Source organism: Pseudonaja textilis, chromosome 2 (genome assembly GCF_049901715.1).
Source record: "Pseudonaja textilis isolate UNSWEBS1 chromosome 2, rPseTex1.2, whole genome shotgun sequence".
In the NCBI taxonomy this organism is placed as follows: Eukaryota; Metazoa; Chordata; class Lepidosauria; order Squamata; family Elapidae; genus Pseudonaja; species Pseudonaja textilis.
Genome location: NC_141991.1, coordinates 1,887,453 through 1,901,142, shown reverse-complemented (window position 1 = coordinate 1,901,142; position 13,690 = coordinate 1,887,453). Strand labels below are relative to the sequence as shown.

The 13,690-nt window shown below is 41.1% G+C and overlaps 2 protein-coding genes across 2 annotated transcripts in view; both read left to right on the top strand.

Annotated features, from left to right (window-relative positions):
* The first annotated feature begins 8,646 nt into the window (after positions 1–8,646).
* The window catches only part of LOC113454385 (uncharacterized), a 31,000-nt gene continuing 25,956 nt past the window's right edge, over positions 8,647–13,690 (top strand). Inside the window, 2 exon segments of the mRNA XM_087928473.1 lie at positions 8,647–8,754; positions 12,317–13,689. Of these exon segments, the coding sequence (XP_087784599.1) occupies positions 12,943–13,689 (747 nt within the window). The 5' untranslated portion in view covers positions 8,647–8,754; positions 12,317–12,942.
* The window catches only part of LOC148126528 (uncharacterized), a 149,451-nt gene continuing 144,446 nt past the window's right edge, over positions 8,686–13,690 (top strand). The window contains exon 1 of the mRNA XM_087927888.1: positions 8,686–8,754. The gene's annotated coding sequence lies outside the window, so the exon portion shown is untranslated. The remainder of the gene's footprint in view (positions 8,755–13,690) is intronic.

Below are 13,690 nucleotides of genomic sequence, written 5' to 3'. Positions count from 1 at the left end.
GAAACTCTTGGGATCATTTCATCGATTAACATCCTCCCCTTGCTCTAATGTTAGATCTAAAAAGTGTGAGTGTACTGTAAGAAGTAATCACAAACACTCCACCCCTAGAGAATGAAATATTTTGGGGAATATTAAAAGAGACAGAATATTATATTTCCTCAACAGAAAAATGGAGAAGAAAACTCTTAACAAAGGCAGAAAGCAGCCTCAGCACTTATCCAAAGTCTTCAGAGAAGGATGTTTTGTTAAGAAATCCAGGCCAGCCTATTCACAAACAAAACACCTTCAGTTCCAGTTGATGGGATTAAAATGTGCATTCTCCCACCCAAATTTTAAGGACAGGAGGGTGACCTTTTAGGACATAATAGGATTAACTCACCACTTTTGAAAAAGCAAATGACACAAAAGCCCCTTTCATTGCACAATCCGGAGAACAGTTCATACTTCAAACTTATAGAAACCTATAAAGTTCCATCCATTCATTTAGCCATTTTGTAAGGTTTCCCGGAACTACATACTGTTGTTGGTTCTGCTCATCAATATACAGAATCCTTCTTTTCAATCAGCCTCCATTTTATTTCCAGGGTCCTTCCAGCTTGGAACCAGACCAAATTTTTCTTCCAACAGTACCCACGTATATGTGTACATGTATACTTTCACTCCAGGACTTACAGATATCTTTGATGATACATAATTCTACCAGTAAAAAAAGGGAAAAGGCTTGTTTTTTGGGTGCAACAATATGTTGAAAAATGGAAACCCTTAAAACGGGAGAAGTAAGCTGTCAACCTTGAAGCTGATCTGGCTGTGGGTTTGTTTTTTCCCCTTTCCCCTGTTTCCTTTTCTGTAGTTTTCTAGTTGGGATTTCTTCACGTAGCTTTGGGCTTGTCAAAGCTTGGAGCCTTAAGGGGGTTGTTGTTGGGTATATGAATACTCCAACTGGTTTGGGTTGAATAAATATGTAAACCTAGGATTAAGTGCTATGTAGCTTTAAGCACAAGAAACTGCAATGTCATTGTGGGTGCGGTTGCAGGCAGCCATATAGGTAGGAGGGGAAACGTAATAGCCCCGGCTTCTGGATGCAACTGTCTGAGTCCGGCTTCTGGATGCAACTGTCTGAGTCCGGCTTCTGAATGCACCTGGTTACTGTTCCAGGTCTGTTGCCTACTGTTGTTGGAACGTCTATCTGCTTACCTTGGAGGCTACTGTGCCAGATACCATTTCACCTGAACACAAAGACTGTTTACTGGTGAGCTGTGGATTCAGCGTTATTACTTGAGAGAAAGGTATCTTAAGAAGAAGATATACAAGCAGATAAAGAGATTGTATTTACTGTTTAAAGAGACTTGATAACTGTATGGATAAACTGGATACTGACATATGGACTGAATGACTATTCTTAATCTCTGTATGAATTAAATACCTATTTAAACCACAAACAGTGTACTTGTCTCAAGTGTGTGTATACTCTAGGGCCCAGCCTCACTCTCATTTGGCTGCCTGGCTTGACTGCTGCTGTGCACTCAGCTAGGGGGTTTATCCCCAAACACTAACATTGGTTATGGGCCCAGCAGTGTGCACAGTCTAGCTAACCAGGATATACCAGAGAGAGTTTGGTCAAGAGTTACACATTACTGTAAAGACAAACTGTTTGTTGAATAGTTATTTTTCTGCAGAGCAATGGCACAAGTAAATTTGCCAAGTCTGTCCATGATATCCAGACTAGATGGAACAAACTATGTTTCATGGTCAATGAAATGTAGTTTACTTCTACGAAGAGAAGGTTTGTGGGACATAATTACAAACCCACCAGATGTATCAAACTTAGATCCCAATGATGAAGAGGATTATAAACTGATACAGGATTATGAAAGAAAGAATGAACAGGCTTTGTGCATCATAGGTCTCACCTTGTCTGACCAGCAACTCATTCATATCCGAGGGGTGGAAAATGCTGCAGACTGCTGGGATAATCTTAAAAGGATTTATGTTCGAGACAGTGTAGGAGCTCATATCAATCTTACACGGAAGCTGTTTAGAACACATCTTGAGATAAATGGAGACATGTTGACTCATTTAAACTGTATGAAAAGCATTTTTCAACAACTGCAAGAAAAAGAGCTTATCTTTAATGAGTTGCAACAAGTATACATCATACTGTCTTCTCTGGATCGAAGCTATGATGATTTTGTAACTGCTTTAGAGGTATTGCCTAAAGACAGTTTATCAGTAACTGAGATAACCGGCAGGTTATTAGAGGAAGCCAGGAGAAGGAGCGAACGTGAACAGCTGAGGGAAGATAAACATAAGGAAGAGAAATTATCTTCAAAGCCTGAGAGATACCAGCTGTGTAAAGCAAAGCACCCGGAAGAAGAGAAGTTATCTTCAACGGCATACACAATTAAAAAGTGTTTTAATTGTGGAGGCAGAGGACATTTGGCAAGATTCTGCAGAAAAGGAAAACGCCAGAATTTAAAGAAGCCAAAGAAATCCTTTGAACTGGCCATGTTTAGCAATTGTGATATGAAAAATAATAAGTGCACACTGGAAAGAGATAACAAAAAGGTAACTGCAGCTTTAAATGGAGCATTATATGTCTTACATGATAGTAAGAAAGGGGAGGCACAAACTGTATTTAATAATACCAAGCCTCATGATGATTGTATCCATTTATTGCATAGGCGTTTGGGGCATGTAAATTTTAAAATGCTAAAACGTACAGTAGAGTTATCTGAAGGTATAAGGTTAAAACCCTGTGATAAGTATTTGCGTTGTAATGTCTGTTGTGAAGATAAGAGTAAAATAATGCCTGCAAATAGGCTAAATGGTTTTAAAACTAAAGAACCTTTAGAAGTAGTATTTGCAGACATTATAGGTCCAAAGAAACCCAGTATGGGGGGTGCTCAATATATACTGAGCATTATGGACCATTACTCTAGATATGGGTTTTGCTACTTAATGAAAAGCAAAACTGAAACATATCAACATTTCTTCAACTGGTTAAAGTTTGCTGAAAGAAAAACCAAACGGCAACTGATAACCCTGGTGACAGATAATGGCACGGAATTTGTCAATAGCAAATTCCAGAATAGATTAAAGGCAGCTGGAATAGCTCATAAGACATCTGCACCATACAGACCACAGCACAATGCATATATAGAAGGAAGAGGCCAAACACTACAGGCGATGACCCGTACTATGTTAACTGATTCTGGGTTACCTGATTCTTTGTGGGGGGAGGCAACAATGTGTGCTAATCATTTATTAAATAATGTGGTTAACTCAACCACTGGTGAAATACCATTCACCATGTGGCATGGCAGGAAGCCTGATTTGAGTTACCTGCACACATTTGGTGCACCAGCATGGGTGCATATCCCTACACAACTCAGGCGTAAAGGGCAACATAGAGCTAAACAATTATTCTTCGTTGGTTATCAAGCTAACCATAGGGCATATAGATTTTGGGAGAAAGGCACATCTAGAGTGTTATGTAGTGCCAATGCCCAATTTCTAGAGCACGTAGGATGGGATAAGTTAGAACAGGATAGCAATAACGAGGTGGTTATTGAATCATACAAAAATCCCATTAAGTATCCCTGTAACTTTAAAAATAAAGTTGAAGTAGATGAAGTAGAGCCCCTAGAGGAAGAAATAGCTGAAGATGAGGAACAGGTAGTAACTCAACCAAGCCCAGTAATACCCAGAAGGACTACACGTATTTCTAGACCGCCTGATAGATACCAGGCTAATACAGTGTGCCAGGAAAATAGAATCCCAAGTACTGTGGATGAGATAAGAAGATATCCTTCTAAAGAGAAAGAAAAATGGTATGCAGCAATTAATAAAGAATTGAAATCATTGAAGGATATGCAAGTTTATGAAAACGTGAGATTACCTAGTAATGAAGAAACCCATTGGCTGCAAAATGGATTTTTAAAATAAAAACAGATAAGGATGGAAACACAATCCATAAGGCAAGGTTAGTAGCCCAAGGCTTTAGACAAAGTGCAAAAGACTATGATGAAGTATTTGCACCTAGTCTTAAAGCAGCAACATTAAGGGCAGCATTAGTGTGGGCAGCAAGCAAGAAATATATAGTTAACCATCTTGATGTGGAAACTGCTTACTTGCATGCTCCACTAAGACATACTGTGTATATGAAAAGGCCTAATGGATTTAAAGGAGATAATAATAATAATGATTGTTGGTTATTAAAGAAGAGCCTTTATGGTCTTAAACAATCGGGCTATGAATGGAACCAGTATATTGTAAAGGAACTGACCAATATAGGGTTTAAAGCTGGTTTAGCCGACCCATGTCTATTTAAGAGGGAAAAGAATGGGAAAATATCATTATTATTGTTGTTTACTGATGATATTGCTCTGATGACTAAAACTAATGATGAAGCAAATGAAATAATTGCATCATTAGCCAAGAAGGTAAAAATCAAGCAATTAGGTGAGATAAAGAGATATCTAGGTTTGAATATACTGAGAACACAGAAAGGGTTTAAGATATCTCAAGAAGATAAGATATCTAAATTGCTATTAGATTATAAAATGGAACTTTGTAAGCCTGCAAAGACTCCAATGAGTCAGGATATTTGCAAAATGGATACACAAAGTCCCAAATGTGATAAGGAACTGTATCAATCCTTGATTGGTAGCTTATCATATATTAGCAATTGGTCAAGGCCAGATATTGCTTTTAGTATTAATCAGCTGGCACGACACAATAATGATCCGCTTCAATGTCACTGGATAGCATTGAAAAGAATCCTAAGATATCTTAAAGGTACATTACACCATGCACTGTATTTAGAACCAAAAGGTGATCTCATATTGAGTGCTTATGCAGATGCTAGTTTTGCATCAGAAAGAGATACAAGAAAGTCGACTTCAGGAACAGCCATAATGCTGGGTAAGACATTAATAGGCTGGAAGTCAATAAGGCAACAGCATATAAGTTTGTCTACTATGGAGGCAGAATTCTCCTGTTTATCTTTATTGTGTACTGAGTTAATTATGTACAAACAAATGTTGAAGGATATGGGTATAACTGTAAATTACCCTGTAGTTGTACATGAAGATAATCAGGCAGCAATTCAAATGGCCACAAGTATTGCAGTTAAAACGAGAAGTAAACATACAGATTTGAGGTATCTTAATGTAAGAGAATCTGTACAGAGTAAATTGATACAGCTAGAATACTGCATGTCGGAGGACAATGTAGCTGATCATTTTACTAAAGCCCAAGGTGCTATTAAGCATCTAGAAAGTTGTGATAAATATGGGTTTAGAATGTAAAGGCATTACATATTTATGTCACCCAAAAGGGGAGAATGTTGGGTATATGAATACTCCAACTGGTTTGGGTTGAATAAATATGTAAACCTAGGATTAAGTGCTATGTAGCTTTAAGCACAAGAAACTGCAATGTCATTGTGGGTGCGGTTGCAGGCAGCCATATAGGTAGGAGGGGAAACGTAATAGCCCCGGCTTCTGGATGCAACTGTCTGAGTCCGGCTTCTGGATGCAACTGTCTGAGTCCGGCTTCTGGATGCACCTGGTTACTGTTCCAGGTCTGTTGCCTACTGTTGTTGGAACATCTATCTGCTTACCTTGGAGGCTACTGTGCCAGATACCATTTCACCTGAACACAAAGACTGTTTACTGGTGAGCTGTGGATTCAGCGTTAGTACTTGAGAGAAAGGTATCTTAAGAAGAAGATATACAAGCAGATAAAGAGATTGTATTTACTGTTTAAAGAGACTTGATAAATGTATGGATAAACTGGATACTGACATATGGACTGAATGACTATTCTTAATCTCTGTATGAATTAAATACCTATTTAAACCACAAACAGTGTACTTGTCTCAAGTGTGTGTATACTCTAGGGCCCAGCCTCACTCTCATTTGGCTGCCTGGCTTGACTGCTGCTGTGCACTCAGCTAGGGGGTTTATCCCCAAACACTAACAGTTGTAATTAAAATAAACTAGTGGGTCAAGGACATTCCAGCTGTTGGCTGGCTGGAGGCGGAGGAAGGAGTTGCCAGGTAACCAGCAGGAGCCTGGATTGGACAATGTGATCATTGTTTTGAAGGAAAGTGAAACGGTTGGGTTTATTGAGATGGAAAGCCCTGGAAAATTTAGAGTTGGCTTTCCACCAGCTAATACCAAGATGATGTCTCCTAAATAAAACCTGTTCTTTGGGAATCTGCCTCAGAGTTCTGGTTTGAAATGGGGTCAATGCTTGGAGGGCTGACAAAAGCTGGAAAGGATCCTCCTACTCAGAACAAGGCATGGCCATTCCCCGTGGAAGAAGACATTGAATTGCTCCTTTGCAGACTTAAGGAATTTTGTGAAAAGGCTTGCAAGACATGCGCCTTTTAATACAATGGATTAGAAAAGGCTCTACTAAACTCCTGACATACTGTATAAGGTTAGATATTGACGAAAAGGCAGCATCTTTAGCTAGGAATTGGATGGAGGAAGGATGGCGGGCCTTCTAGTGCAATGACATCTGCAGGTCTGCCTCACCCCTCTTCAATATCAATGCATTCCTAACTTGCACCTATTGTAGCTTATTGTGGATTAGCAAAGGCAAGTTTCTTTTACTAGTGCAATGATTTTCAATCTATTTTTTAAAAATCTGGGTGCTTGCTTTTCATCCCTTGCTTTTTCTTGTGGGTGATATGGATGAGCCTTTCTGACGGGACTTGGCAGGAGGGCACCGGCATTGTCTGGTGGCACTCCAGGCGTCCCTCTCCCTGCAGCAGCTTCAGCAAAGGAGTTAAAGTTTTCCTCTTGTGACTAGAGACGAGGCAGGAAAAGGGGAAATGGGGCTGGGAGCCCAGATCCCGGCCCCTCCCATTCCTTTTCCAGGTTACGCCAGGTTATGCTGTGGAGATCCTCTCGCGGGGAGAGGCAAACAAAGTTATAAAAAGTAGCCAACATGGGTTCATCAAAAACAGGTCACGCCAAACAAGCTTTATTTCATTCTTTGATAAAGTGACTAAATTAGTGGACCAGAGAAATGCTATGGACATTGTATACTTAGATTTCAACAAAGCATTTGATAAAGTGGATCACAACCTACTTCTGGGCAAGCTAGATAAATGTGGGGCAGACAGCAACACCACACGATGGATTCCTAACTGGCTGCAAAACTTACTCAACACGTAGCCCTCAATTGAACTGCACCCACATGGAGGGAAATAAGCAATGGGGTACGTTCAGGTTGCATTTTAGACCCAGAACTCATCAAAATCTTCATAAACAACCTAGATGAGGGGATAGAAGGGGAACTCATCAATTTTTCAGATGACACTAAGCTGGAAGGAATTGCCAATGCCCCAGAAGACATGGTCAAGATAAAAAATGACAGACTTGAAGAGTGGGCCCTATCTAACAAAATGATATTCAACACCGATCAAATTAAAGTTTTATACTTAGCCAAGAAAAAACAATTGTATAGGTATGTTGGAAGAATTATCCTTCTGGGTTCAGTTTCAAGCGGGGAAGAAAAACACTGGAAACATGGTGACAGCTTGGAAAGATAGTTTAATGGTGGACAGGATCACCTGCCTTGGGTGAAGAAAGCAGGAAAAGGGCTGATATGCTGAGATTGCAATTGTTTATGCCCTCTCTTGGGATTTGAATTTGAGCTTGTGTTCTGATTGGTTGTCAGACTCCCATGGGGCAACTCTGTAGGCTGTCCTGAGTCCTATTCCTATTATAGCTCTACCTGGAGATCTTTGTTATGTAAAATAGACTGGCCTAGGTCAGAGTAATGGTCCATTAGCAAAGGTGTGGGGTGAGCTTCTGCTTCTGAGGTAAATTTCTGCTTCTGAGTTTCTACTCTTTTTAGGGGAAATATTCTGCCTTTTTAATATTTCCTAGGATATTTCATTTCTCTTTTTTAAAAAAACTTTATGAATTTTACAATTAAAACAGACAGACAACACATACATAAATGTGAAAGAGAAAAAAGAAATAAAGAAGGAAAAGTGAAAAGGAAAATACAGAAAACAATTACTAATTTTTCTAGGAGAGGGGTGGGTGCTAACTTACTACAGGTACAAACTATATGAAACCTGGATTAATGCCACTAACTGTGAGAGGGATTTTGGCATCCTAGCGGGCAATCACTTAAATACACTTTGTGAGGAAGAAGAAGAGCCACTTTGGTGTAATGGTGAAGGCACAGGTTAGAGACAGAGAAATGCTCAGTTCCAGTCCCACTTGAAGGGCAAAAACATCTGTTCAACTTTGGCCAATCCTTTCAGGCCTAGGAAGCAGGAAGTTGACAAGGAAACTGAGAGGCCAGGCATCAAAGACTGACCCAAAGGCACTAAAAACGAAGATAAGTAGCAGCACTTTTCACTATTTCACGGGGCTCAGTTGCAAAGCTCAGTTGCTAGGAGTCGAAAAGGACCTGCTGCCATATAAACAGTGAAAACATCTTCCAAATGCCATGGTGGAGCCTGGACAAAGCGTGTTTTTCCACCTCCTGTTGCTAGATGGCGGTAACGCAACATTTGTACCTAGAAAGGTATCAATTCAGTAGTGCCATCCGAGCTTTAAAAAGGAGGATTTGAAAAGCATTGAGTACTTTATTGCTAGAAAGGATGGGAGAGGAGGAGAAAAAGCGCAGAGAGGAACTTCCTCTTCCGGAGGACTCATGGGAAGAAGGTGGTGTGCAAAGCGGCTTCTATGTTCTTCCACGCATCGAAGCAGCAGCTGGCAGGTGAGTTGGGGGCAACAGGTGGGAGGAGAGTCCGGGAGCAAGTCGGGCTGTTCGGTTCCCTCCGCGGCCTGGAAGCAGAGAAGCAACTGGGCTGAAGCGTGTCAGCTGCAGGTTCCTTCCCTCCCCAGATCGGAGCCCGCTGGGGCTGCACGCTGTGAAACTGGTGGCTGCGATTCTCTGCTGGGGGGAAGATCTCAAAAGCCTCTTTCAAGCGACGGTGGATCCTTTGGGAATGGCTCCCCTCCAGAGGTTGTGGGGGCTCCGTGACTGGAGGGTCTTCGGAGGAGATTGGACAGCCGTTTGTTCGGAATGGAATTGGGTCTCCTGCCTGAACAGGGGATGGACTAGAAGACCTCCAAGGTCCCCTACCAACTCAACCTGTAGTGGACCTGATGTTTTCTGGGCAAGAAAACCGGACTGAGGTGCCTCTTCTGGGTCTTTTCTGGGTTATTTTCCTTCCATTTCTAGTTTACAAGCACCGTGTTTTCCTCTTGGTTCCCCCATCCGTGTATTCACCAGGTTCAACTCTGCTTAACCCACCAGTTTTTTAAAAATTGAACATTTTGAACGTTTTGGTTATTCAGTTGTATTTATTTGTAACATTTATTGGCCACCTACCTTACCATGACATAACTGTGGGTGGCTTTGAGAAATAAAAAATACATACACATTAAAACACCTTAAAGTAACAAATGTAACTTGGTTCTATTGTGTGACTTCATGCTTCATGATTGGGCCGCTTAGTGACACAGATGCCAGTCCCAATTGCAGTCAGTAAATGAGGACTTCTTCAATTGGGATGTCACCAAAAGGATTGTGGAAAGTGTTTTCTGCCCTTACTTGGAGCTCATGGCTTCCATGGGCAAAACTGGTGCTTCAAAACTTGTTTTAGGTATCATTTCATCAGTTAAAGCCCCCACATCTAAAGTTAGTGTCATGCAGACTGACAGGTGTGGCTCAGTGAAATAAAAGACTGAGTCCAAGTGTGTTGATAAGCCAATGCATTTATCCATCTGAATAAAGAGGGGTCCCTCCTAAGAAGGAAAGAATCCTGAGTGTAGTGAAAGGCAGATATTTATACATTTGTTTGCTTTTTCTCATTACATAAGAGGGAGCTGGCACACAACAGATAAGGTACAGAAATATGGAAATTATAAAAATAGCTAAAAACGCCTTCGGTGGTTTTGGTCACATGCCTAACCCAGAGGCTAGTGGTTTCCTGTGAAAGTTTTCATGGCCTCAGAAGTTTGTTGAGGCCTAAACATTAGCCTTGCCATCTCAGCAGATGAGCAATCATCAAATTCCTGATTAACATTAGTGCAGAAGGTTTAACTGTAATCATATTCTTCAGGAAAGACATGGATTATCTCCATATTGTAGGTGTTTGTATTTCTCTCTCTCTCTGAATGTATATATCTGCAAACATAATCTCTCCCCAGGACTTCCAGGTATACAGGCATGTGAAAAAGAAAGTACAATCTCTTTGACTTCTATGATTTTATATAGCAGGACATAGTAAAAATCATTTGGTCCTTAGAAGTTCTTAAGAATGCTTTATTGGCCAAGTGTAATTGGACACACAAGGAATTTGTCTTGGTGCAAATGCTCTCAGTGTACATAAAAGAAAAGATACGCTCATCAAGAGTCAAAAATCATATGGTACAACACTTAATAATAGTCATACTATTCATACAAATCATACTAGGAAACAGTCAATAAAAATCATTAGGATACAAGCAACAAAGTTACAGTCATAGAGTCACAAGTTGGAGGGGATGGGTGATAAGGAGTGGTGAGAAGATTAATAGTAATAGTAGTGCAGACTTTGTAAATAGTTGGACAGTGTTGAGGGAAAATAGGGAAATACAACTACAGATGAACAACACATGACATATTACATCAAGTCATCATTTATTTTTATAAAAAGAAAGCCAAAATGAAAAAGTCAAATTCTTTTTTGTGTGACTTTATCAGTCTCTTGCAGTGTTGTGGAGGAATTTTGGCTCAGTCTTTTTTACAATATTGCTTGAGTTCATTGAGGTTTGTGGGTGTTTTTATGCACAACTCTCTTGACTCCCACCACTCGGGTTGAAGTCTGGACTTTGCCATTGGAACATCTTGTTTCTTTTCTTTTTCAGCCATCCTGTTGTAGATTTCCTGATGTGTTTTGCGACCATTGTCCTGTTGTATAATCCCATGTCAGCCTAGCTTTAGCTATTGGACAGATGGCCTCACGTTTGACTCTAGAATACTTTAGTATGCAGAGGGGTTCATCGTCGACTCAAAGACTGCAAGGTGTCCAGGTCCTGGGTTTTCTTGGATATCCACTTCTGGGAAGATTAGCAACTGCCAGCAGTGGTTCCCACTTGTGAATTACATTCCTCACTATAGAATGAAGGATTTCAAATTTTTTGGAAATGATCTTTTAAACCGTTCCAAATTGATGGGCAGCAGCAATTGCTTCTCTAAGTTCATTGCTGATTCTTTACTCTTTGGCATTATGTTAACACTCAGCTCAATGCCGGAGACCAGGAAACTCCGGCTTTGAGTTTCGGCTTTTGTAGATGTACTCACACTTTCTGATGATCAATTGATCAAGGGCATTTTGCTAATGGTAAGAACAAGTAACCAGCAGAACAGCTTGCCTTCAGAAGTTGTGGTGCTCCATCACTGGAGGCTTTTCAGAAGAGACGAGACAGTCACTTCTATGACATGGTATAGGGCAGGGGTCCCCAACCACCGGGCCGTGGACCGGTACCGGTCCGTGGAACATTTCCTACCGGACTGCCGGTTTGCTGGGCGTCGCCATCTTGTTTGACGAGAAAGTACTTCCGGGTGAGCTTTTCCGGTTGGATCCTGAAGGAATCCTCATGCCTTAGTTTCATCGAAGGGAGGGGCTTCGAATGAAACTAAGGTGCAAGGATTCCTTCAGGACCCAAGGCAAGGCGAGCCGAGCGTCTGTCCCAAAGCTGTCCCGAAGCGAAGCCCATCGACAAAGGTACAAAGGAGGAGTTGAAGGTGGCGGGGAGAAGCGGGGGATGGCTGGCCGGCCGGTCGCTCAGCTCGCCTTGTAATGCGTGCTGATGCCGGTACCGGGCTGCGGATCATTTTGTGATGCCGGTACCGGGCCGTGGCACAAAAAAGGTTGGGGGCCACTGGTATAGGGTGTTCTGCTTGATCAGTGACTGGATTAGAAGATCTGCAAAGTCCCTTCCAATTTTGTTATACTCTGTTGCAATATTTATAATACCCTGATAAGTAAAACCAAAGATCAAAGAGGGTGTTCTTTCTTTTTCACTTGCCTGTATTTGACAACAACCCTTTGCTCTGCTAAGAATTTGTGATTAACCCAGTCAACAAGGGAATTTCATCATTGATGAATATTTGAATTTGGATCTGGGTAGTTTTCCATGTGTCAAATGAATCATGATTAATGTGAGAGCTTATTGGAGCGTTGTGGCATGTTAGCTTTGTCATTGTAATGTAAACATTTTCTTTTTTTCTCATCTTCTGCAACCATTTTATGTACACTTAAAGATGCCCTTTTATTTGAATCTTATAGGCAAAGAGAATGGCAATAAGAACGTTCTGCACAACTGAGGATAACCGGCAACATTGAATAGGAAAGCAAGTCAGTCCAAAAATCAAAATATTTTCCATTTCTTTCAGGGAGCCACACAATTCTTCACCTTCCTCAACAGATGAGAGAGAAGCAACAGAAAATCAAGAAGAGATTTCTAGGTCGGAAAAGTAGAGTTTAAAGTCCAAGCACACATTGCATGAAAAGTCAAAGATTATTTTTCCATTCAGCAAAAGAGGGGAATATCTGGAAGTTACAGGCGAGGAAAAGGTCACTTGGAAAGCCACGTAGTGCAGACAGTGTTGTAGGCCTTGCTCTGGGAGGAAGAAAATCGCCACTACTACTAAAGAAGGGATGACCCATATTTTGGACATCCTCTGGAATATTAGTTGTGGAAGAGCTTCATAGATGTGCCTGTTGTGGGAAAGATACAACTTGCAAATCACAGCTGATTATGCCTGAGAGGATCCTGACTGGAGAAAAGCCATACAATGCTCTAAATGTGGCAAAATCTCTGATCAGAACAACTTTGTTGTGATCAGTGGAAGGACTCACACAGGAGAGAAGCCCTCCAAATGCTTCCAGTGCGGTAAATGCTTTCATGAGATATGGCAACATGGGCTCACACAGGAGAGAAACCATTTGAATGTCCTGACTGTGGGAAAAGTTTCAGTAAGAATTCCAGACTCATGAGACACCAGAGGACTCACATAGGAGAAAAACCCTTTGGGTGTCTTGATTGTGGAAAAAGTTTTAGTCAGCATTCTACCCTGGTGACACATCAGAGGACTCACACAGGAGAGAAACCGTTTGAGTGTCCTGATTGTGGGAAAAGTTTCAGTCACAATTCCAGCCTGGTGAAACACCAGAGAACTCACACAGGAGAGAAACCCTTTAAATGTCCTGATTGTGGGAAAAGTTTCAGTCAGAATTCCAGCTTGGTGATACACCAGAGATCTCACACAGGAGAGAAACCCTTTGAATGTCCTGATTGTAGGAAAAGTTTTAGTAACAATTCCAACCTTATTAACCACCAGAAGATTCACACAGGAGAGAAACCCTTTGAATGTCTTGACTGTGGAAAAAGTTTCAGTACCAATTCCAGCCTTGTGATACATCAGAGGACTCATACAGGAGAGAAACCCTTTGAATGTCCTAATTGTGGGAAAAGTTTCAGTCAGAATTCCAGCTTGGTTCAACACCAGAGAATCCACACAGGAGAGAAATCCTTTGAATGTCCTGATTGTGAGAAAAGATTCAGTACCAATTCCCACCTTATTAGCCACCAGAGGACTCATACAGGAGAGAAACCCTTCGAATGTCCTAATTGTGGGAAAAGTTTCAGTCAGAATTCCC